Source organism: Pinus tabuliformis, chromosome 4_1 (genome assembly GCF_031772625.1).
Source record: "Pinus tabuliformis cultivar Carrire ecotype Pingquan chromosome 4_1, CPIR1, whole genome shotgun sequence".
NCBI lineage: Eukaryota > Viridiplantae > Streptophyta > Pinopsida > Pinales > Pinaceae > Pinus > Pinus tabuliformis.
In genome coordinates this window covers 295960384-295987073 of record NC_142303.1, presented here as the reverse complement: position 1 = coordinate 295987073, position 26690 = coordinate 295960384, and the positions used below count along the sequence as shown (strand labels likewise).

At 36.8% G+C, this 26690-nt stretch overlaps 1 protein-coding gene across 1 annotated transcript in view; it reads right to left on the bottom strand.

Annotated features, from left to right (window-relative positions):
* The window catches only part of LOC149175447 (uncharacterized), a 66565-nt gene extending 40488 nt beyond the window's left edge, over window positions 1–26077 (bottom strand). The window contains exon 1 of the mRNA XM_089422838.1: window positions 25926–26077. Coding sequence (XP_089278964.1) covers window positions 25926–25995 — 70 coding nt within the window. The 5' untranslated portion in view covers window positions 25996–26077. The remainder of the gene's footprint in view (window positions 1–25925) is intronic.
* Between the last annotated feature and the right edge of the window lie 613 nt (window positions 26078–26690).

Here is a 26690-nt window from a genome sequence, read left to right as displayed (position 1 = left end):
ACCACTCAACGCTAAGATATCACGTTTAACGACGCCGGAACACGTCTCTAGCTTAGACCTCTATGTGTTTGCGTTATGTTTCAATGCGTTGTTATGTAAATTCAATTCATTTTAATGTTGATCTTGCTTAGCAGTTTGCCTTTAAGGATCACCACGAGATGTATATATACAACTTCCTAAATGCAATCTAAGATGAGAAGCAAAACTTTTCAATCTTTCAACTTTGAAAACCTTAATCTACTGAGGGAAAAGAAAGACATCAACTTTTCACACAGATCATAGAACACACACTAAATGCACTTTTTCCTAAATCAACATGCAAACTGTCAATAATGCACATGCACAATGCAGATATTTCTTTTCTTTATTCTTAATGTTGATGTAAGACAAAAAGGAAACTGTTGTATAACTTTGAATCTAATTTCAAGCGAAAGTAAACAAGCTTGTCCAAAATCAAAAGACACCTTAAGATCGACTTGTTTAGACACTGGAAATGTATAGATTCAAACCACAAAATGAAAAACAAATAAACTCAAACAGCCATGAACAGTAATAAAACTAGCTCTTAAGATCACAAAGACACCTTTACAGTTAAGGATCTAAGAGGCCACAGCTATACTGGTTTGCTTTTCACAATGGGAAACTGTAACTGAAACAAGAAATACTAAAAGAACAATCACAGTTTCATCACACAACTGAGGCGGAATAATGTCAAGGAAAGTTGGTTTACAACAAGTACAAATGACAAGCAATCAGCAGCAAAACAACAGTGAAAATAGGGCCAAGACTCAGTAGGAAACCTCAGGAAGACATAGCCTAACTGGTTCAGCGCAGGCTCTGGTCTGTCAAACTGACTCTCAGCGTAGTTCCCGAAGGGAATACCTGCGCTGAAATGCAGACTGCCTTTGGACAGCCTGCACTGAGACACGAGAGTTGCGTTTACAAGGATTTCCGGGTCATAAAAAGCTCAAAAATTCACTGTTTTTGCTGAAATAAAAAGCTATAGGTCAAGTACAAGCTAAGGGATGATCAAGAGGATGAAAAGCTATCACAAAGAGCACAAGAGTCCTTGTGGATCAGCTCTTCAAATCATAAACTTGCTCAGAAACTGAGCCAGAGCAGCTGCCCTCTACTTTGCAATTGAAGGACTCAATTGCAGTTCGATTTGGTGCTCTCCTTGTTTATGAGATGAATAGCAAGAAACACAATAAACCAACAAGATACTAGTTTCCCCAGCGGAGTCGCCAGTTTGTTGTGGGGAAAAGTATCCGACTCGGAATGACCCTATCCCTACTCTAAGGGTGATAGTTCCTTAGCAACAACTGAAAGTAAAGCTTTGATATTTTTCCTTTATGAAAGTACAGAGAAGGAAGAAAAGATTGACCAACCGATGTCTTTCGCTTTTGTCGATCCTGTCTTCTCTCTTTGCCTCTTGTTCCCAGCTCCTTGCTCCCTTTGCCGGCCCAGCTACACAAAGATCCTGCAAAAACAAGAGAGGGAAACTACAAGAAACATGTACTCATAACTGATGCATGGATTAGAATGAATCAAATATACAGATAAAAACAATACATCATTGCAATACAAGTATATAGGAGAACATCAAAGCTTTATTGATAGAAGAAAAAGGTTCTGAGAAGGTTACAACCATAAATGGCTCCAATCCAGCAGCACCTCCCCAGCAGCAAGAAATCTCCTCTTCCCCTCTATAAAAGCAATCACCCAATTGCTCTAACTGTAAACCAACAGCACTTCCTTGCTTTGCACAAAATTCTAGCCTCCCTAAACCTCATAGAAGAGCTCTATATATAGGAGATTTGGAGAAAGGATGAGTCAGCTTGAGACTGACCTAAAGCTGCCTTGTGTCCTCTCCCTCTTCAGTTAAACTTCAGTTCTTGAGTCCACTTGGAGATCCTTGCTTCCACATGGAGATCAAGTACCTCTTACTCATCATAGGGCGAATTCCTTGAACCAAGTGTCAGTTTGGAAGCTTCCTGGGCAGTTGACACCTTGCAGAATGACTGTGCCACTTGGCCAATCTCGCCCAGCGCAGGTAGCCTTCATTGGTTTTGACTTTCAGCGCAGGTACAAGGAGGAGCAGTTGACATTCAGCGCAGATGCTCAGTGGAGCAGCTGACATGATCCAAAAATAGCCTGTTTTTGAGTGATTTCAGGTGGAGAATTGATAGGAAGTGCTGTGGTTTGCTGACCTTGTTCCTCTAGGGGTAAGAACAACATGTTTAGGGACTGAGGATCCCTGTAATTATTGACATTTCATGCTCCATGCTGCGAGGCACAAAAATGTCTATAACACCAAGGCCTTCCTAGAATTAATGGATGTCCTCCTAAATTATTCTTGGGTGTTAAGACCATGAAATCAACAAGATATTCCCAAGAATCTAAGGATACACACCATTCGGTTTAATAATAGACCTATCTGCTAATTGCAACAAGGTTGGTGTGTACTGAAGGTTAGGAAGCCTAAGTGTGTCCATAACTTGTTTACTCATTATGTTTATGGCTACTCCTAGATCAATTAATGTGTTTGGTATTTCAGTTCCAGTGATGTGAATTTTTACGATGGGGCTTCCTGGATCTAAATATTTTTGAATTTTCATCTTCCCCATCATAATGGCTGCAATTTTTCTGACTAACTGAATTCTTTTTATATCTTTTCTCCTTCTCCCTAATCTTTGTGTACTTAATTCCTTAATTGTTTTTGAAAAAATCGGTATTTCTTTTATGGCTTGTAATAAAGGAATCTTAATGCAAACATTTTTCAATTCATCCATCATATTGTAATCAGGAAAGACAATTTGTTTCTCTACTCCTTCATCGATTTTCAACCTTTCCAGGAAAGGTGATATAACTGATATGGAGGGTTGTTCTATGATAGGAGTATTTATTGGAACTTCTTCTATTTGTTTATTTTCTTTTTGAGGGAGAGAAGTCTCCCCTTCTTTTGATTGATTTTTGTGTTTTTGAAGATCAGATCTTGTTTCTTGAATGAAAATAGGAGGTTTTCTTGGTAATACTCTTCCAGACCTTAATTGGACATTGTTTAGATCTAGTGGAGTTATTACATAAGTTTGAGGATTCTGACCCTCCATGTTGTACACTGGTTGTTGTGGTATTTTATTATTAGGATTCAGAAGTGGTTGAACGAGTAGTTGATTTGAATTTTGTGGAAATGGTAGGGAAAGTTGGGCATTTTGATTCTAAACTAGAACTTGTGGTAATTGATTAGCTTGAGGAATTTGATTAGATGGGGGTAAAAATTGTGGTGGAAGGTAATATGGCGAGTATTGTTGATATTGAGCATAGGCTCCATAAGGATTTTTCCATCCTTGATTCCAAGGTTGTGACTGTGGCAGAGCCCAAGGCTGCCAGGCTAAATTCCAATTATTTTGTGAAGACTGGGTGAATTGTTGTGGTCTAAATCCTTGTGATTGATTTGGTTGGGGGTTTTGCCATGGTCTTTTGGAAATAAAGTAGAGAGGGTCTACTAGTTCTGAGATTCCTTCATCATTGAATATAGCCTTAAGACTTGGTAATGATGGACATTGCTTCGTATTATGATTATTTGCACATATGACACATGTTTCTATGGATTTTGAGTCTAAGGGACACTCTCTTAGAGCATGTTTCTTCTGACATTTGGGGCAGAAGATAGATAATGCAGAATTTTTGGAATTTTGATTGTTTTGTATTTTAAGGGTGTCTATCTACTCACTTAAGCTCCCTAAGATATCTGTTTTGAAGGTGTCAAGACAATTTCCTATTTCTGCCCTGCTGATTGTCCCAGCTACGGATTTGTTAATTCTTGATAAGAGAGGGTCTCTAGGACTCCTTCCAACTCGTGCTTTACCCCTTGAGATATGTACACATAAATCACAAATATCTACAAATGGTAGTTGGGAAATATCTCCTTTCCCAGTTAGGTTAAGGAGATCGATCCATTCATCTTTAATAGCTCTAAGTAAGAGAGCCTTTAAATTTTCTTCATCCAAATTATCCATTTTTTCTCTTTTAACATTATAAACAAACCTTTCTACCAAGTCTTCAAAATTTTCATCTTCTTTTTGTGTCATTTTGAAGACATCATCTTTAAGGTTACTAGGCATACAATAATCTATATATTTTCCTAATAAAGCCTCTTTCATTTGTCCCCATGTTGTTATAGAATGCACTCCTAGACTCATGAACCATTTTAATTTTGAGTCTTTTAATGTGGCAGGGAACAATTTTAACTTTTGAGCATCATGCAGATAGTCATATGATCTGCATAATACTTCAAATTCGAAGAGAAATGTCTCTGGATGTTCATTTCTTTTACCATGGAAATTAGGAAGAATTGAGGGTGATATATTTTTCATTGTGAGGGTTGTATTTTCATTAAGAATAGGGAATCCAAAAGGATCCTGGTTTCCTTTGCCTCTACCCCCTCCTCTACCTCTACCTCTTCCTCTTCCTCCAATCCTATCTTCTTCACCATGGACATTGTGTACTTCTCCTTCCCCTTCTTCAGCCATGATAGACTCTTTGGAACTAATATAGTGCTCTTCTAATCTTTCTGGTTCCTCTATCAATGGTTGCTCAGAATAAGTTTCCAATTCCTCTTCTTCACTAGGAACTTCTAATTTTTCTCCCAAAATTTTCTCACCAGTGGAGGATAGAAATATTACTCCTGTAGTTGGGGATGTAGGATTTTCTTCAATTATAGCTTCAGTAGAAGAAGTGGGTGAAGTTCTGGATTGGATTTCTGATCTTGAGATTTCAGGAAGCCTTTGTCGACCTCTAAAAGGAATTCGGGTATGAGTAGGTGGTGTGGATTCTCGAAGTCTAGGTGAAGTGAGTAGATTTTTGGGAATTAAACTTCTTCCTCTCCCTACAAATCTACCTCTAGAGTCTCTATCCCTACGCATATCATGTTTCTATTTTTATTTTTTTTTAACTTCTATTCGTACTTCCCCGACAATGACACCAAAATGTTTGGCCAATTTAATGTCTTTAAATTGTCAATCATAAATTGTCAACCAGGGTGTGTAGACTGTTGAAGTACAGGTGCACAATATGTGCTAGAAGTTATTCGATATGTCATTATGTATTTGTTAGGATCTAAACTTAAGATGAATATGGAGGTGGTGTTTGTTAATTATGTTAGAGTTGCAATCCTTAGTTGTTAATTTCTTGGGAGTTATTCTCTATCTAATTAGTTTATGGATGATATGAGAGTGATCCTATTTGTATTAGATTGTTTTGAGTTTTTTGTTCTTGAATCTTTATGCTGCAACTTCTAATTCACTAAGTGCAAAAATAAATCTATTCTATTAGTTGTGAAGAAATATTGTCTGAACTCAATTGTTTAGGAGAAAACTCTCACACTTTTACTTATTCAATTTTCATTCAAACAAGATATTTCAAACAACATCTATACTATGAAGTAAACACACTTGAATTAAGCTAGATAATAAGGAAATGAAGTAACCATGTTGTACCAGGTATAAATCAATTCAAATGACAGGCTAAACTAGGTATGAAGCAGATGAAAGTACTTGTACAAATAACGATTCACTGGTGAATTCATTATGCTGCATTTTCACACAAAACAGAGTATTCAAGGAATGAAAAGGAATCGAATTACAATTGATTAAGACCTGTCACTGGTCATAGGGGCCCTCCACATATCAGTTCACAATCTTCAATTGATGCAATGCATACACACAAAACCAATTCTATTGCTGGCAAACAAAATTCACAAATTGTTTCAAAATTACATCATCCGACACGCACCAAATCATAGTGTGGCCATAAGTTTTATAACAGGTCTCTAGAATAAAAGAATGAGTAATTTAAGCCTAATATCTTTATGTTAGCTAAACTATGTCCTAAATCTTCGATTTGCTATTCCAAAAGCAAATTGTTAAGATTTGGATTGAACTCGGATTTCATTTCGGCAATAATCCTATAGTTCACTTGGGGTTTGACTATGATCTCTTGCGCTTATCTTAATGAACAATTTCAAGAGGATAGGAAGGGATCCATGAGGAAACCATTCCCTATCCATCCACATCCTTTGTTGCTGACCTGGAGCTTCTAAACCTTGCAAACAATGGAGACAACTAAAGAAACCTGGATTAGTTGCGGAAACAGACCGATTTGGTAGTGAATTGCATTATTTAACAAAAAAATAGGGTATAAAGTCAAAAATGAATAAGAAGCCATATTATTGCATACCTTCATCAAAACCTGGTGGATATGGCTTTATTTAGGTGGTAAATATATAGGAAAAGAGAGGAATATTAGGCAAAAAGGGATGTCATGGTAAGACAATCTTCAAACTCTACAGGTTATACTCATAGAGATCTTAAGAAAGGATGAAAGATGAAGGGAAGAAATTTTGAACTCTTATGAGATAACTGGAAAACAAAAATAGATAAAATGACAAGTGCCCTTTCCATAGATCATGGCCAACACGAGGAAAGATCAAAATAAAAGTATATAGATGGAATCTATATAAATCATAGGAAATAAGTTCATGACATTCTATCAACATTAGTAGAAATTGATGGTTAATTAATTTGTTTCCATCCTAGAACAAATTCTGAAGGTTTTCCTTATTTGTATATATTCATGAAGTTTCTCATGAAATATCGTTAAGCTCATGAAAGACAGGTCTCTGTACGTGGTATTAGACTATGTATTTTGATTATTTATACTTGTCTTTCAATTTAATATTTTTGCGTTGATTGGTGCATCTACATGTAATGATGCAATTCATTTTGGATGTGGTTTTTCCACTGGTTGAACCGTTTAATTCACCCTTATTGGGAAAATGCTCCAAATATACACTATTGAAGGGAACTAAATTTTACCAGGTCATTATTCAAATATTCAGTAGCAACATGCATATTTAATTAGATATGCATAGTTTGGAACCTACAAGTTTCTTTTTGAATAAATCAATATCCCAATAATTGTAACTGAGATATGTAAGAGGCACAAATTATATTTCCAACCTAGACTGAACTAGGGTCATAGTTGTGAAGTGTATGCACACATGCAATACAACTCACTGTACACAGGTTGGAGAAGATACGTATATTAATAAATTTATGACTCTAATAAGTAGGTCAATGGGACTGGCACCCAAAAGTACATCTAGTGTAAATACATAATGGGAGTGTAAAAGCAGCTCCTAGTGCTTCTCGATTAATAACAGAAAGACAATATTAAATACAAGCTTAAGGGCACATTCTCAAGTTCACTCAAATTCCAATGTGTCAATTATTGCAACTCAAAGTATGCAACCTCAAACTCCACAACCTTGATGTGCATATCAATCCAAATATAGATGGGTTTCTGTTAGTAATAGGAACCTTTCAAATCCAATAGAAAGATTGTAGGTCTTATGAATGTACTTCTTTTGGGAAGTGATAAGATTGAAGTGATGTGTATACTTCTACTATATATATATATATATATATATATATATATATATAGTAGAAGTATACATGTGTTATGAGAACAGAAATAACAAACAGATTAGATATGGTGGTGCTTGATGCATTTGAAGTAGAAATAGAGAAATTCAGAGTAGCCTAATGACTAACAAGAATTGTACACTAGATTCAGAACATGACTTGTCCGAATTAATTAACATTTTTTTGGTAAAACAAAAGACTTCGCATTAATACAACTTATGATGGTGGAATAATTAAATGTACGCCAAAATTTTAAAGGGGTGGTGCTAGTTTCTTAACACCCTATCGTTATAATTGGTAAACTAATTAAAGACAATTATAATGATTTGCAATGAGGATAGAATACATAATGCATTTTGAACGACTCACAACTGAAAATATATCGATGCTTCAATGATTCTTATACATTACAGTGTCTCCCTTAATGATTAAAAGTAGTCTAAATGCCATTCTTCTATTTTGATTTATGCTTTATGTGGTAATTCTATGCCACCACCATGCCTAAACTAGAGGAAAATGAATATATAATAGAATCTTGTATGAAATGCCCTACAGGTATGGTTAAACCATAATACGTGAATGAGATTGATGTTATGAATGAAGGCATTGACCATGAGAAAAACCCAACAATTTAAAAGAATGAGCTCATGATAGTCTAAGGATCTTATGCTAGTAGTAAAATAATGCATGCATCAAGTAAGGTGTGACATATAAAATGTTCTAGGCGATGAAGAGAGAGGATAACAAACCATGCAACAACTTGTTGTTAAATCAATAGGATGCTTCAACCATATTGAATGGCTAAGTGGTACTGGTAATCAAGATCGTTGTGCACAGAGATAATTGGTTTCGATAAAATGATATCTAGCAATCTATTCAAATTAATTCACAATTGTAAAATCTGAGATGTATATTTTGTACCACTATGGTAGAAGTCTACCTGTCATATTACATTGATAGTGGTGTCTCGTTTTGAATATGGAAACATAATGATTGTTGCATAAACAACATGAGAATTCATGTTAATGAATTTGATAAGTGATCTTGTTTCCAATAAATGAGTTATATTCTCTTGTCTTCCAGGGGTGATTTAATGTTTAAGGTGAGGTGTCAACATGTTGGTAACCTACGTATAAACCCTAGTACACATAGTACTCTAGAAATTATGAGATTGGGGAGGGGGAGAACATGGTAACCATTGTTCATGACTCATGTATAGGAGGTGTATGTACTTGCATACTGATTGTTCAATTGGTTTTGGATATACACTAAATTATTCATGGTCAATAAGGTGTTGGGAGTAGTGTTAAAAAGAGCAAACAGGAAATCATATAACATAACTAGATTATGTGTGGGGTAATTTTGAGTACCAAACAATTATTTTCTTGGCTAAAGACAAGGTTAAGGATATTATTAAACTTAAAATATAACATTCAAGTCCATACTAGATTAAAAATCATAGTCAATAGCCTACTTTATGAGTGGGCGGAGGTCATATTTCTGGTGCTATTAAGACCTTGTTTGGTGACAGAGTCAATCCCAAAACCAAATTTATTGGTATTGTAAAGTTGTATTATGCAGGAGTATCTCTTTGTTATCATTTTCTCTCCTTGTTGAAATTTTCCTGCAACCCCAAGATAGATGAACAAGATTATCTCAATAGAAGCATTTAAACACTTTGACATGAATTTATTTAGTTATGCTCTTGTTGCAGAAGTTGACCAGTGTAGGAATTTACAGGGTAAGTTCCTCAGAAAGAACACCAAAAGGACACTGCTCACAACCAGATCACAGATCAATACACCAGTATTTTTGACGTGGTTAAAACCCTCAAAGAGGGAAACAGTCCACGGCCTGTCCCAACGTGGGTACTACAGGCAATTTATTAATCAAAGAATGAAAATTTACATAAGCTTCTCTCATGCACGGATTACCCGAACAATGACCCTCCATGCGCTTTAAATAGAACTCATGGACCAATCGGGTGTCAAGCCACGGATCAAGTGTCGGTAATACCGAGGAGAGAGTGAACCGTCGGATCACTACATATCATGACCGTCGGATTGTAAGTTACAAAATGTACAACGGTAAAGAAACACACTTTACCTAACTCTATACCTAACTCTAAACTAGACCAAGTTGAACTTAACTATTTCCTATGTGTCGGAATATCCTAACATCCCCCCTTAAGAACAACTCGGGATAGGATTGAAGGATTTACAAATATGACACAATAGGAGAAGGAAGGAGGCACTAGAGCCTATCCCCCCTTAGTGACAACTTCCTGAACTCCAAGCATATATCGAAGTTTAGTGAACTTCGCCTCTGTGAGAGCCTTTGTGAAGATGTCTGCAACCTGATCATCTGTTGAACAATATTGCACTTCAAGAACATGGTCATGAATGAGCTTTCTGATGAAGTGCATGTGTAGTTCAATGTGTTTGCTGCGCTGATGCTGGACTGGATCTTTGCATAGCTGAATGGCACTTTGATTATCACACCAAAGTGTGGTTGGATGCTGCTGCTCAAAGCCAAACTCTGATAGGATCTGACGAAGCCACAAGGCTTCCTTACTAGCTTCCACGGCACCACGATACTCTGCTTCTGCTGACGAAAGAGAAATGGCAGCCTGTTTCTTACAAGCCCATGTAATAGGTCCTGAACCAAGAGTGAAGACATAACCGGCAGTAGACTTCCGATCATCAGGGTCACCAGCCCAATCAGAATCAGTGAAACCAACTAATAGAGGAGCTGCTTTGGCACTGTAATGAATCCCAAACTGTACTGTACCTCGAACATAACGAAGTATTCTTTTAGCTGCTTTCCAATGACTTTCACGGGGGTTTTGCATAAAACGAGCAACAAGGCCAACAGCAAAGGAAAGATCAGGACGAGTATGGGTTAAGTAAAAGAGTTTTCCTACAAGTTGACGATATAAGGTAGCATCAACTTCAGGAGAAGTACAAGAGACTGAAAGTTTGACTCCAGACTGAAAGGGAGAAGGGGCTGGCTTACAGTCTTCCATGTGAAAATGACGAAGAATATCACAAGCATACTTGGACTGGGAAAGGGAAATACCCTCCTTGGATTGCAAGACTTGAAGACCGAGAAAATAGTGTAAGTGTCCTAAGTCTGTCATTTCAAATTTCCTTTTGAGGCTAGACTTCACATGGTTTATAAGGTTGGGATCACTACCAGTAAGGATAAGATCATCAACATAAAGAACAAGGATGATAAGAGAGTTGCCCACTTTCTTGGTGTAGACAGTATTGTCAGAATGACACCTAGAAAAGCCAGATTCTAAAAGAAAGCTATCCATTTTGGCATACCAAGCCCGAGGAGCTTGCTTGAGACCATAAAGGGATTTCTTAAGTCGACAAACAAGGCTGGAGTCTGTTTGTATGAAGCCAATGGGTTGTTCCATATAGATTTCTTCCTGCAAGTCCCCATGCAAGAAGGCAGATTTAACATCCATCTGATGGACTTCCCATTTTAAAGAGGCAGCAAGGGAAAGAACAAGGCGGATAGAGTTCATTTTGGCAACAAGGGAGAAGGTTTCAGTGTAGTCAATGCCTTCAACCTGTGAAAAACCCTTAGCAACAAGACGAGCTTTATGTTTATCAACTTTCCCATCTGGTCCATACTTGGTTCTGTAAACCCATTTACATCTAACAAGTTTGTGTCCCTTTGGTAGAGGAACAAGATCCCATGTATCATTTGCCAACAATGAATGATATTCTTCATTCATAGCTGCTTCCCAATGTGGATGGCCTGAAGCTTCTGCAAAAGTGTCAGGTTCATGATTTACTGGAGCTTGAGCCAGTAAAGAAGAGGCTCTTTCAAACTGAGAACGTGTACGTCGCTGATCTGTAGGATCACCGGCAAGATCACCTGCTGCATCCCGAGTAGCACGGACCCATCTTGGAAGTTGAGGATCCTGAGAAGGTGGGGGAGGATTGTCATCCTCACTTTCATCATCTGAAGAAGAAATGTTTTCAAAAGTAGAAGAGATAGGAAGAGGTGGCACATCCGCCGGACTAGGCTCGCAGGCCGATTTATTTTCATCAAATTTTACATCTCTTCTAATGATAACATTTTTGGACTTAAATGGAATAAGTCTATAACCTTTTACATCTTCAGAATATCCAAAAAAAGTACATTTCTCACTCTTAGGTTCTAAAGCTTTATGCTTTTCATCTGGAATATGGGCCCATGCTTCACTTCCAAAAACACGAAAGTGACTTACATCTGGTTTAATGGAACTCCAAGCTTCTTCTGGAGTGATATTCTTTAGAACCTTAGTAGGAGTGCGATTGATTATATAATTTGCACAATTAATTGCTTCGGCCCAAAAACTAAGACTGAGTCCTTTAGATTGTAGCATACAATTAGCCATTTCCTTTAAGGTGCGATTTTTCCTTTCAGCTACACCATTTTGTTGTGGAGTGTATGGAACAGTATGTTGCATTTGAATTCCATTTTCTGTGCAAAAGTTGATGAAGCTGTTTTTAACATATTCTCCACCATTATCAGTTCTTAGCTTAAGAATTTGATGTCCAGATTGTTTTTCAACAAAGGCTTTGAAGGCCAAAAATGTGTTAAATACTTCGCTCTTGAGTTTTAAGAAGTATACCCAAGTGCGTCTGGAGAAATCATCAATGAAAGTTAAGAAATACTTGCAGCCAGAGAATGAAGCAACAGGAAGTGGACCACATAAATCACTGTGCACAAGCTGTAAAGGGGCTGAGGCGTGCCAAGAGGCACGTTTGTCAAAACTGTCCCGATGATGTTTTCCGAGTACACATCTGGAACAAACACCATCTCTGCAAGATACCATAGGAAGACCTGTCACCATATTTTCTTTACATAGATGCTGAAGGGAGCGATAGTTTAAGTGACCAAATCGCTCATGCCAAAGTTTGCTCACTTCATCATTATGAGCAACAAATACTGAGGGAAGATTTGATGACCCAAAGTTGTGAAACTTATACAACCTTGTGGAATCATCAGCAATACCAGTAGCTAGAATCTGTTTAGGATCTCTTAGATCCTTGATTACAACATCATGAGGTGAAAATTCAACAATTTTACCTTCACCTGAATGAGTTATCTGATATACAGATAGAAGGTTGCAGGATAAGGTTGGAACACATAATACATCATTAAACTGACCATTGTCTAGATGAACAGTTCCAGTCCCTACAACATTAAGAGATCTATCATCACCAACATATATATTTTTGGTGTTACAATCATTTAAAGAAGAAAACATGGCTTGGTTTTTGGCCATGTGATAAGAGGCTCCAGAATCAATGAGCCACTCATGAGAAGGAGAAGAAGAAGATACATTTAATGCATAACCAGAATGAGATGATTGACAATGACATGCAGAAAGTGCCATTCCGGAAGTTGAAGTTGAAGTATGCTCCACATGGATGTTATGTTTCTTCATTGCGGCTTCCAAGGCTTCCATCTTCTTAAAGCATTTAGATTCTAAGTGGCCATCTCGATTACAAAAGTTACAATGTCTATCAGTCTTCTTCCATTTGTTTTTATTGGTCTTATCATTTTGCTGAAATGATCTTTCATTTTGAGGCTGAGTTTGCTTAGGACCCTTGTTTGGTTTAGGACCATTCTTTTTAGGATATGACTTCTTGGGATTCTTTGAATTTGGTTGCTGCTGGGCGGCTAACGCTTTCTTGGAAGAGTTTCCAAGATTAAGAAGACCAAGGTGTAAGAGTTTTTCTTGTTCTCTTATTAAGGAATCACAAAAGGAGTCAAAGGAAGGGGCCTTGTAGTCTTTTCCTTGACAAATGAAAGCTTCCCTTGTAGAATGGAAGGTGGAAACAAATACAGAGTAGGTTGGTCCCAACTTAGTAAGGATGGAATAAATAAGATTACTATCTTCTTTCTTAACCTTAACACCTTCCAAGAGATATCTAAGGGTCTTGAATTTGGACAAGAAATCTTCAATGCAAGAAAAATTATTAGGATCCAAAGTAAGCAACTCATTTTCAAGTTGATGGGCTCTAATTTCATTTTTAATCCCAAAACTTTAGTGATTTTTTCCAATGCTTCATGAGGAGTCTCAAGTTCTGCAATATGGAATCTAAGATCAGGAGAAATAGACATCCCTATCAAACCACGTGCTTGATCTTGTCTATTTTCCCATTTTGTAGCCTTGTCTTCATCTTTTGGTTTCTTCTCTTGGTCTGTGGCTATTCTGTAGAGACCTTTACTTCTAAGTAAATCTTCCATGTAGGCTATCCATTGGAAGTAGTTAGTGCTGTCAAGAATGACTTGGCATGGACTTTCCATTTTTTAAAAAACTGAAGCTGAGGATGCTGAAAGTAAGTTTTCCAATGGATAGATCTCAAAAAATTAGGCTGTTTTAAAAAAAAACGGCTCTGAAAAAGGCTTCCGGATGAAGAAGTTATGGCTTTTTGAAAAACATTGTTGAAGTTGCCGGCAAAGTGCGCGAATGAAAAAATCTGCCCCCACAAAATGGAGACTTGAACCCAAGACCTCTACTCTCTTAAAATAGCTTTGAACCAATTGATCTATACAAAAAATTTGAGAGAGAGAGAGGAGGGGGGGGGGGGGGGGGGGGGCCTTGGTTTGCGTGCTTGCCTTGAGAAAGCTCTTTTTCCCTACAAAACACAAAACACAAAACCCAACACGAATATGCAAAGAAAAACGAACCTTGCGGCTCGAAGTTAGCTTTAGCAAAAAAACTAGATATTTTTTAAAAAATGAACCTTGCGGCTCAAAGTTAGCTTTAGCCGAAAAACTAAATATTTTTCTCAATGTTTCTGATTTTCCGAGATCACACTAAGGTGCAGGGAAAAGAGCATACGCATGAGAAAAATCCTTCCTTTCTGTTTCTGATTTGCCCAGATCGCACAGAGTCGCAGGGCAAAGAGCATACGCATAAATGAAAGGTATAGATCCGGTTAAAAAAAAGGGCTAAATAAACCGAAACCGAAATAAGCAGAGAGAAAATAACAGTACACTGCAAAAACACTGTATACCTCCCGATCTGAAAAATGACGCAGCTAGGGCTACCGGAAACCTTTTCGCGTGAAACAAAAGGGGTTCCTTACTGGAACAGATGCTCCGAACGCAACAGAGTAGTCCTCTCGGCCCGAAAGCAGTCAGAAACAGCAGATCTAGGAAATGACAGCTGCATGCAGTTCTACCGGCTTCAGATTTGGATCACCAACGGACGCGGCCCTCAAATAGCTCTGATACCATGTAGGAATTTACAGGGTAAGTTCCTCAGAAAGAACACCAAAAGGACACCGCTCACAATCAGATCACAGATCAATACACCAGTATTTTTGACGTGGTTAAAACCCTCAAAGAGGGAAACAGTCCACGGCCTGTCCCAACGTGGGTACTACATGCAATTTATTAATCAAAGAATGAAAATTTACATAAGCTTCTCTCATGCACGGATTACCCGAACAATGACCCTCCATGCGCTTTAAATAGAACTCATGGACCAATCGGGTGTCAAGCCACGGATCAAGTGTCGGTAATACCGAGGAGAGAGTGAACCGTTGGATCACTACATATCGTGACCGTCGGATTGTAAGTTACAAAATGTACAACGGTAAAGAAACACACTTTACCTAACTCTATACCTAACTCTAAACTAGACCAAGTTGAACTTAACTATTTCCTATGTGTCGGCATATCCTAACAACCAGGTACATTAAATCTCTATTATCTAATTAACAAACCAAGCATGGTTTGATTAGACTTACCCAAAAGTAGTCATGAATAAATAATCAAGGGAATTTTTGGCATTAACTGGATGTTATGTTTGTTTGAAAACATGTGGATAATGTACATGTCATGCATGTGATTCCATGGATGTTTGGTATGGTGTACATATGGTACGTATGGTATAGGTGTGGATGCATGTATTTCATGGTGTTTTATGACATGTATAGTTATATGTGTGTTATGCACACTATGTGTATGCACACATGGTTGAGGAGAAGGCACTTGGTGTTTGTCTGGTGTGGAAACCAATCCGGGGTGCATAAAGAATAAAGGAAAAGGGGGAAGCTAAGGATTTATTAAAGGATAAGTATCAATATTTTAGTTTAGTTTTTGTATGCATGTGATTTATGATTCTGGTCTATGATGATTACATGTGATCTATGATTGGGTTTATGATGGTTACATGTGATTTATGATTTTGATGGTTATGTTTTGAGCTAACCTGATGTGATATTTTTATACATGTTAATTGGTCAAATGTGCTAGTTTGACTTGTTGTGACTAATGCAGGGAGACTGCAGGAAGCAAGTATTCGGCAAGAACACAAATTCATTGGAAGAACATTCATTTATTCCTATTATTTAAATACAATGAAATTGAAAATGAGGAATCATAGTTAAATGGCGGGAAACATTAACCCGTAGTTACTCAAATAGTTGTACCATGATATTAAGTTATGACATTAACTGTGGTAAAAGAAATTGAGCTTTTTAAGGCATCTGAAGTCTCTCACAAAATTGATTGAAACAAATGTTACAGGTAGTAATTGAAGGAAATTTGTTGGTAGAACTCCTTTTTAACCTGTATATATCGAAACATTTGACTCAGGTGGCAAGGCCATGGGAACCTGTAATTTTAGAAACAACTACCTGAGAATGAGGAAATAAATTATAAGATGCATAAATACACCAAGGATTGTGTGAATTTAAGGGGGGAGTATGTAACACCCCTCCGTTGTATGTAACACCCTGTTGCTATCATGCCAGACCAAAGCTAGACTAAGTTGTAACAGAAAAGCTAAGGTTGAGGGGTAAAAATGGGAGTAAATATTTTATTACCAAATAAATAAAGATAATTTAAACGCTTGGAAAATGAGACACCAAGAGATGATATTCTTTCCAAATGAAATCCCATTGGTGAATGGGAATGGATAATTCTTTCATGATAAGACTTCTAGATCAAATTCTAGATAAGCTTAATGGAATGGGAGATAAATATCCATTAAGTTGCTTAGCTGGAGAAAGATGCTAAGTTTAGGAAAAAAATAAAAGTCTTGCAGGAGAGAAAGGCGAGATTTTATGGGAAAAGCCTCACGGGAGAGAAAGGCGAGATTTTCTGAGAAAATCCTAGGCAAGTGGATAAAAAGATCCACAAAAGTGAGACGCCACTAAAGGAAACCATATCATGAAAGAGGGAATTAAATACCCATTGAAGAGATCAACAAGAGGCAGTTGATCAATGGGCAAGAACTCTTGGCTCAGGGGTGAACTGGAGGAAGTCAATTCTAGGTTGGGTGGTGGTGCTCGATTTTCCAAGTGACATTCTTTCAGTTAATCTGGTTTGATTCAATTGCATAGGATGTTTTGTATGTTGGCTCCTTACTCTTTATGTTGTTGAATCTTTAAGCATATGAGTATAATTGCATGTGATATCCTTGTTTATAAGATGATTGAATACTTATGCATGTGACAACTACTGAATATAAATTTAATTGAAGTTAAATTTAGTGATTGGAGCATAGTAGGTGGTTGTTAGTATTGTGTCAAGGAGGTATGTGACACTTATCATCCCTTAAAGCCAATAGTTTGACATCATACCTTATGTTACCTCTGACGTCGCATGACCCGTGGCGCCACCTAGCATCCATGTCATCTAACTCCACATCACTTATCTACTATGCTTATTGCTAACATCATGCAAGCATTAGGGTGATGTCACCTTGCCACATGGCATCCTTTGGTGGTGCGACATGTCATCCAAAAATTGACTCTTTGGCCATTAAACAACATTGATTCTACCTTCCACATGTCACTCCACATAGATGCCACATCAGTGTATGTCAACACCACATTCCCTTGTGGCATCCACACAACCCTACCCGGCCTATATGGGGTCTGCCACCTCAACATGCACCAAGGGGAGTCACAAAGTGCCAAGCCTCTTTATGCAAAACTTAATTTCTACATTATATCCATTCATAGTGCTTAAGACACGATTTCTTCGTTACGCCCCCCTTTAACATTTCCATTCCCAGGGATGGAAAGATTCTTGTCCCTCCATCGCACCACACCACCACCACATAGTAGGGGTTTGTGCCAACTTTGGGCATGGTGAAAAGTGAAATTCCACGTTGGGTAATAGGGTTTTTTTCCCATCCCACATGCTCCGTCAATAGCGCCTATTCCCTAAATGATCCATACCTACTACCTATTGATGGAGGCACGACATGATGTGAATTCTTCTCAATGAGTAACAGGGAAATCTCCATTCACACCCTTTGTCAACAACGTTCATCCCCAAAGTGATTAATGCATACCGCTTGGCGACGGATGTGCAGTGCAACATGAAATTTCACATCAGAAAACAGGGATATTCCCATCCTGCGTGATCTGTAGACAACACCCAATTCATAAGTTCTTTCATTTATATATCTATATCTATATCTATATCTATATCTATATCTATATCTATATATATATATATATATATATATATATATATATATATATATATATATATAAGTTCAATGGCTTATTCAGCCTAAACACAAGCCCATTGTAGGAAATATACAAACTTAGAAACTCAAAGGATTCCCGAGGATTCCTAAGTTTGGCTTGGAGCATACCAACAATAGGAATGAAACCTTCATACAAATCAACAATATTAAAAACATCATATAAATGGCCACAATGATAACAATCACTACAACAAAACCCTACGATTAGCATCCCTTTTTGCTTCCTTTTTTGTATATAAATCCCATTTTTTGTGTTATTTGCATCCATTTATCAAATATGGTGCAAAACTTGATGCAAAATTTGTACCGATTTTTGCACCAAGCCTTGCATCAAGTTTAGCACCAAGTGTTGCACCAGGGTTTGCTTGAGGTTTTGCACTGGGTTTTGCACCATCCTTTGCACCAATTTTTGTGCCAGGTTTTGCGTCAAGCTTTCACCTAATTTTGTTTCACCTACTTTTGAATCCCCTATTGCATCCACCTTTTTGTACCTACACTTGCATCTAGTTTTGAATCATTTGTTGAATCTTGTTTTGCATAATTTTTTGCATCCTTTTTTGCATCCTGTTTTGCATAATTTTTTGCATCCTTTTTTGCACGCCCCTTTGTGCCAAGTTTTGCGTCAAGGTTTGTGCCTAGTTTTGCATCTATTTTTGCATCTGCTTTTGTGGCTTCCACTTTTGCATCTTATTTTTCATCCACATTTGCATCCTCTATTGCATCCACTTTTGTTGTGCCAGAATTTGCACCTACCTCTGCACTCACTTCTTCTTCTAATTTTGTATCTACGTTTGCATCCTCATTTGCATCTAAGTTTTCATTTACTTTTGCATCTATTTTTGTATCCTTTTTTGTATCCAATTTCGCGTCAGGTTTTGCATCTCGTTTTGCATCTAATTTTGCATCAACTTTTGTTGCATCCAATTTTGCATCCACTATTGCACCCATGTTTACATCCACTTTTGCATCCCTTTTGGCATCTTCTTTTGCATCAAAATTTTCTTCTTTTTTTCCTTCTATCATTGCATCCACTTTTGTTGTGCCACAATTTGTGACATGTTTTGCACCTACTATTGTACCCACGTTTGCTGCCACTTTTACATCCACTTTTGTGACGGGTTTATGCATCAAGTTTTGCATCTTGTTTTGTATCTACTTTTGCATCTACTTCCGTTGTGTCAATTTTTGCATCCAATTTTGTGTCCACAGTTGCACCCATGTTTGCATCCACTTTTGATTCCTTTTTTTGCATCTTGTTTTGCATCCAAGTTTACATCCTTTCTTTCGTCTACTATTGCATCTAATTTTGCATCCACATTTGCATCCTCTTTTGTGTCCAAGTTTGCATCAAATATTGTGTATGTTTTTGCATCCCATCTTGCATCCACTTTTATGTCAAGTTTTGCATCAGATTTTGCGTCTAATTTTACATCTACTTTTTCACCTACTTCTATTGCATCCACTTTTGCATCTAATTTTGTGTCCATCTTTGCACCCATGTTTGCATCCATATTTACATCATTTTTTGCATCTTATTTTGCATCCAAGTTTGCCTCCTTTTTGCATCCAATTTTGTGTCCTTTTTTGCGTTCGCTGTTGCATCCACTTTTGTTTCCCCACAATTTGCACCAAGTTTTGCACCTACTATTGCACCCATGTTTGCTTCCACTTTTGCATCAGTGGTTGCATCGTAATTTCTGTCCAGCTTTCTATTGGCTATTGCATATATTTTTGCATCCACTTTTGTAGCCAATTTTATGTCCATTATTGCACCCATTTTTGTGTTTTCTTTTGCATACATTTTCCCAACACTCGTAATTTTTTTTGATTGATGATATTTCTTATGACATTGACATTTATGAACAACTTATGACAATGCCAATAATCATGATGAAGATTATAGTGAAGATGATGATGACGATGACATGAATGGTGATTATGATGATAAAGATGATGGTGGTTACAATGACAATGATGATGATGATGACGACGACAACTATTATGATGATGACAAGCTAATTACCATGGAAAATATTCCCAATTTTTAAATGTTTTCATTGTCATAATCGTAATCATTATCATCCAAGTCATCATCGTATGATCATCATTATTATCAATCATCTATGTCATCATCAACAACAATAATGGCATGAATGATGATGAAAATGCCAATGATGATGATGTCCATGACGACGATGACAACAATGATGATAAAAATTACATTAATGATGATGATGGGGATGATGACAATGATAATGACGATGATAAAGGTGGTGATCATTATTATCATCATCTCTAAAAAATAGAGTTGTTTATTCTCATGCATATATAACATGTGTCCTAAAAAACCATTTTCTAACACTCATCACATTTTTTAGGTTGATGATATTTCTTACGACACCGATAATTATGAAAAATTTATGGCAATGTTGATAATCATGACGATGAAAATGATGATGATGACATGAATGTCAATTATGATGAGAATGTTAATGATAACAATAGTGATAAAAATTATGGCGATGTTGATGATGATAATGAAGATGATGACAATGATTATGATGATGCCAATGACCTTACAATATTATGGATTAATGAACTTACTAGTTTTAAGACCATCTTCTGCATCGTACTACACACAATTTTCATGTACCTCAATTTACGTAAAAAAATATATTTTGTAATACAATAGACAATAATCACTCCCTAGTTGGGGAATACATGGCTTATTTCTTGTCTTTTCCTATTCCCCTGCATATTTCATGGTCCTCAACATCTATTTCTAACAATTTTTCCTTTTGCTTCATGCTACGACCTATACATCTCCTCTTGTTAGAAGAAAGGTGATTCTCCATTTTAATTTTTGATGTTTAACCAAAACACGTTAGTTTATTTATGTTAGGCATGTATGGTTTGACAACTTATACTATATAATAGAAATGGGCATGATGCATCCACATGCAAGCTCTCTTGGGATAGAATCAAGCAAGAAGGAAATGAAGAGAAAGGTAAAACACCAGATCCAGGGAAAGGTAAAACACCTGAATCTGCTCATTATATTGTGGAACATTGCAATATTAGAGTAACTGAAGACATGTTTAATAATTCATTTGCTTCGTGGAAAGATGCATGATTGTTTGATATAGTTGCAACGTACCACATGAACTTTCACAAAAAATCCTTTGAATAATTTCAGTGAAAATGTAGATGGAGCAGTCTACTTTGTGAACAAGTCAAAACTCAAGCCATTCGGAATTGGTACCATCAGGTTCAAACTTCCTAGACTCCCTGGATTTCTTCTGCATCATGTTCTCTACCTCCCATATCTGCAAAGAAACTTGTTGTCCTTGGTTCATATCCACCAGCAACGACACTCCATTCACATGTTTGATAGTAAAGTTGAAATGAGAAAACCATCAGACAACTCATTTGTCACGACGAGAATAGAAGAAGGAAGACTCTTGAAGCTGCAAGGAATGTCTTCTTGTGCAGAGAACTATGCATACAACTCTCAGTATAATGAAGGTAAATTTCCATCTAGTCTTTTATGGCATGCAATATTTGGATGTCTGAACTATGACAATCTTCATTTATTGAAGAGAAATAGTGTTAATGGCTTGCTAACCATTCCTAGGAAACTCAAGCAATGTGATGCTTATATCCTATGAAAACATAACAAACAACCATTTCATGATTATGTTTCTAGAGCACATAAACAATTTGAACTAATTCATTATGACTTGTGTGGCCCTAGGCCTGCTCCTTCTGCAAATGGAAATAAATATATGATGACTTTTATTGATGACTACACCAGAATGTGTTGGGTATATTTGTTGAAGAATAAATCTGAATCTTTTGAAACTTTAAAAATCTTTCATGCATGGATTGAAAATGATACATAATATCATATTGGCTCTATTTGTATTGATAATGGAAAATAATATACTTCAAATGAATTTGAAAACTATCTTCACTAGCATGGTATTCAACATCAAACCACTATGCCTTATAATCCTCAATAAATTGGTGTAGTTGAAAGAATGAACATGATAATCTTAAATATGGTTTGTTCAATGATGTTTTTCAAAAATGTAAAGTTGATGTTCTGGGTTGATGCATTTCTATGTGTATTGTATATTAAAAACAAATGTCCATCTCATGCTCTAAAAAAAAGACTCCTTATGAAATGTTGTATGGACACATTCCTTCAGTGAGGCATCTTAGGATATTTGGTTCCACCTACTATACCTTGATTCCTAAGGAAAGGAGAAACAAACTAGGTGCAAGGAGTCGAGATTGTATCTTCTCGGGGTACGCAAATACCTCCAAATAATATTGTCTCTATGACAAATTAAATAAGAAGTTTATACTAAATTTCCTATCCTCCTAACCCCCAAGCCATAACCCTTTAACCCCTACACTCATAACACACAACTCATCAAGCCCTTTACCCATTAAATCTTAAGCCACTAACTCCTAACCTAGAGTCCATGACCCCCTAAAGCCTTTACCCCTTGTCCTCTTAATCTGCAACCTTAAACCTTAACCCTAACTCTTAAGCCCTTAACCCCTAAATCCCCTGACCCCCAAGCCCTTGGTACTTAACCCTTAATCCCCGAAGCCCTTACCCACTTAGCGTCCAAGGCTAAAACCAACACCTCAGACCAACAAACTAACCTCCTAGGAGAATCCTTCAACTCTAACTAAGAATATTGGCACCATTTGATTTTTAGAGAACTAGGTATTGATCTTGAGGGTATGTGTTTGTGGGTAATACCCTTATTACCATGTATACTAAATGTAGAACATTTGGATACTTTGCAAAACCTCAATCAGAATTTCTCACAATATCTACACTTCCTGTTGAGATGGAGTTTGTAGTACTCTCCCACACAAGGAGTTGGTAATGAATAGATCAATCATAATGACAAGGCCTCTTTAGTTCTTATGCATAAGGAGTTAACCCTCGATACGAATATTTTGTTTGTTAAAAAAACTCAATTGTGTCAAAGTAGAATACTATACATTAGAGAAAATAAAATGATATTATTCACATCAATGCTTTAAATAGCTTCACATTTTCCATGAGTGGTGAGCCAGGGGGTGAATCTGGGGCACTATTAAAGTTACATAATGTTTAAATTCCTTTTACTTCATGAGATTGTTCTCCATTATGGTTGATGCATCATCACAAGGGAGCATGACACATTTTTGTGGGGAAGCGATTAAAGTTGTAACACAATTCAAGTGACATACACCTCAAGTATAAATGACATCATTATATGTTTTTGTTAGGTTGTCAAAGAGGTTATTTATAGATGATAAATTCAATGTACTTGGAGTTCATCTTTTCATGGCTTCGAGTCTAAGATGGATTTTTACTGGCAACACTTCATGCAAATGAGAGGGGGCCTTATTTTTTAATCCACATACACATAAGATCACTAGATGTTTCCCTTCAGATCCCCCTTGGTGGGTTCAAAGTGGGTTTACATTAGTGTCAAGTTGAAACTAATCATCATGATGTTCTGCTTCTCAATAACATCATCTAGCTTTGCCATATACATGAAATAGAGCTAGAGGATCACCTTATCTGTAGATGCCCAATTTATTATAGGATTCAAGGGATGTTCTATTTTCTTTATCAAGATTTAGATGGGTCATTGTCTACATTCTTTCAATACATGCCTAGCTATTTTTATGAGGGAGGTCCTTGGATTTAGATCTTTATATAAAGCCTTATGTGGCCTTCCCCTTTTGAACTCTTCCAAGGGGGTCACCTGCTTCCATGTTGCCTTGCCTACTTAGGGCCAAAATTGACAAACCAAGATTCAAAATTCTTCAACTATCAAATTGGTGGGGCCTCATACCTCTTCTTGACCTCCTAAATGGGACATCTTTCTTCAGAGATGCTTTTGAGGATTTCCCATTACAAATGGTAGGTTGGATGTCATAGGACCTGTTACCCCACTTTCTATATGAGTTTTTAGAGGATAGTTTTAAATTTTGATTATCATTTCAACCCTTGTGATTCTTGTGACATTCATCATTTTCCAACTAAGATATATAGATCTATATTATGTAATTTATGGAAGTATCATTGGTTTGATGACACCTTGCCTTGGCCATCTAGGACACTAGGTGTAGAAAGAGGTTGCTTTAGCTACCACATTTAGCTTGATATATATGATCCATGTGTATATAATATCTCCAATGTGTATTATTTTTATTGTGATCACCTAATCACTCTATTCCAACTCTTATATGCCTTGGAAATAAGTTTTAAAGTCATTCCATAGTGTTTCATAATTTAATATGTCATCTTCTTGATTTGAATATATACTTGTGTAGGTGCTATACATCGAATCTCATTGTACCCCTTAATCAAATTTTATCCATGGTAATTCCATATCATATTCATTCATTTTCATCACCATGTCCCGCCCTATGATTCCCGCCAACAAGAAATCAATTATTTTATCCAGAAAACTGACTCGTAAACTACTCCATTTTCAGTTGTATCACCATGCTTTCATGTCAGGGTTTTGATCTCAATGATATCAGTTGTGCAAGTTTATTGAACGAGCTTCATTATATTAATCTCTTTGCAGGTGGATATACCTAGGGTATTTGGTCAAATATTCAGTAACAATGATGGCCAAGAGGTCTTCCAGGCTTAACCCAACTAGCACAAGCTCAACTTGACCCTGACATCGAATGGCAAGAAATTACATGTATGATGAATCACTTGGAAAGCAGAGTCATTACATGGTCATTATATAGTGGTCGACTATTGATGGTGCCCTTAGAGTCACCTAGCTGGACAATTGTGTGAAGAAGGCTCACAATTTCTTCTATGGGGATTTTTTCTTCTTCCATGGCTCTAGTTCCTCAATTGCCTTTACTTTTGGTCTGTCCTAGGACATCGCTCTTGTTACCTTAAAGTTCGACCATGTATGGACACACCTTCTCTAAATCCTCAACAATGAAAATGTAATTCTAGTTATTAGGGTATATGAAATTACAATTATTTCTCTTTGTTTCTATTCGAAAATGAATCTTAATCACTGTGGGATTGAATCAAGCTTTCGATCTTTACTATTAAGGAAGAACCAAATCAATGCAATACGCCCCAAACGAAATGAAGTAGTTACCTACTGGTCTTAATGTCTTTTATTGTTGATGTGACCAATTTTGGGGAGAAACACCTCATTGTGCCCTTGTTTATCTGCTTTTTCAAATAGCTGGCTGAGATTAATGGAAACCGATCTTTATAAATTATGGGAATGATATTACACCGGATCTTTGTCCTTTACAAACTACTCTATGACCACTCATTTCATAGATTCAATACTTCCTTCCTTGCATGATCAACTCTTTGATGAATCATATGCATTCTTAGAGTTTTGATTTGAAGGAAATATGCATGTTAGCCAATCTTCTCAATATGAGAAACATCATTGTGCAGATATGGAAGATAATTGTTTCTAAAGAGTTATCATCATGAAATTTAGGTATTCAACTCCATGTATATTAATAAGATTTATACGTCTACAATTAAATATGTGAAAACAAGTTTGGATACTTATTCTGTCCACACCACTATATGCTTTGCAAATCAGAACATGTTGCAAATGCCCATGTTTCCATAATAAAAACACATACATTTTGTTAACTATTCTATTTGCTTGGCATGCATTTCATTTATTTATGGTCGTTTGCCTGTTTTCAAGGTTTTCTTTTCATGTCTCTGGGCCACAAAGAACAAACAACATCTAAAGCTCATTTTTCTGTGGCAGTGTACAGTACAAAACCCTAAAGCTACCGGCCCTAATCCCACCCAACAAATTTTTTATTGGAAAAATGATACGATAGAGACTTCATTTTTGTTCTCCCAGAAAGAGAATATGGAAGTGCATGAGAAATTTTGATGTCAATCAGCAGAGAAGATAATGTGTGCGCAGATAGAAGCCGCCTCGCCATGATGAAAATGGGACTGAAACAGTGAATATGAAGGAGAAACAAACAGCGGAGACAAGAGAGACAATGGAGAATCGGAGGGAGTGGGGATCGAACACGAGCAGGTGAGATGAAGCACAGCGAGATGAATGGGCCGCGCTTCGTCTTCGCCGAATAGAGTGAGAAATTGTGTTCGCCTTCACCCGTCTTTTAAGCTTGAATCTTTGGCCATACCCCCGTCCATTAGGTCAAAAGTAACATCGTCATATTATGCCCACAATTATCGATTAATTTTTAAATTTTTATAATTTTCCTTTTAACTTCGTAATGATTATAACCTAAAGTTGTCACCAACTAATAATTTTATTCACATTTCCCCCAAAATGATTAAATATTTGACTACGTGGCGACTTCTATGTATAAAGTCCAACTTAGATAAGTATGAGGAAATAGTGTTAACCCCAAGGTACATGCACCTTCCTCCATCAGAAGGCATCAAACGGTGTGCCACATTGCCACGTCATTAACCCAAATCCTGACACCATTGTAAATTGTCCGTACGTTATCCCCCAATTAAATATGTGTATGTTATGCATTTAAGTGAATCATGGAGGTTTATTTTCTTGATAAACTACGCGAAGGTTTTTTAAATTAATAAATTTTGGAAAGGTCTTTATAAATGGGAGTAACATCTATCATCAATGTCGCATAGGCGTTAC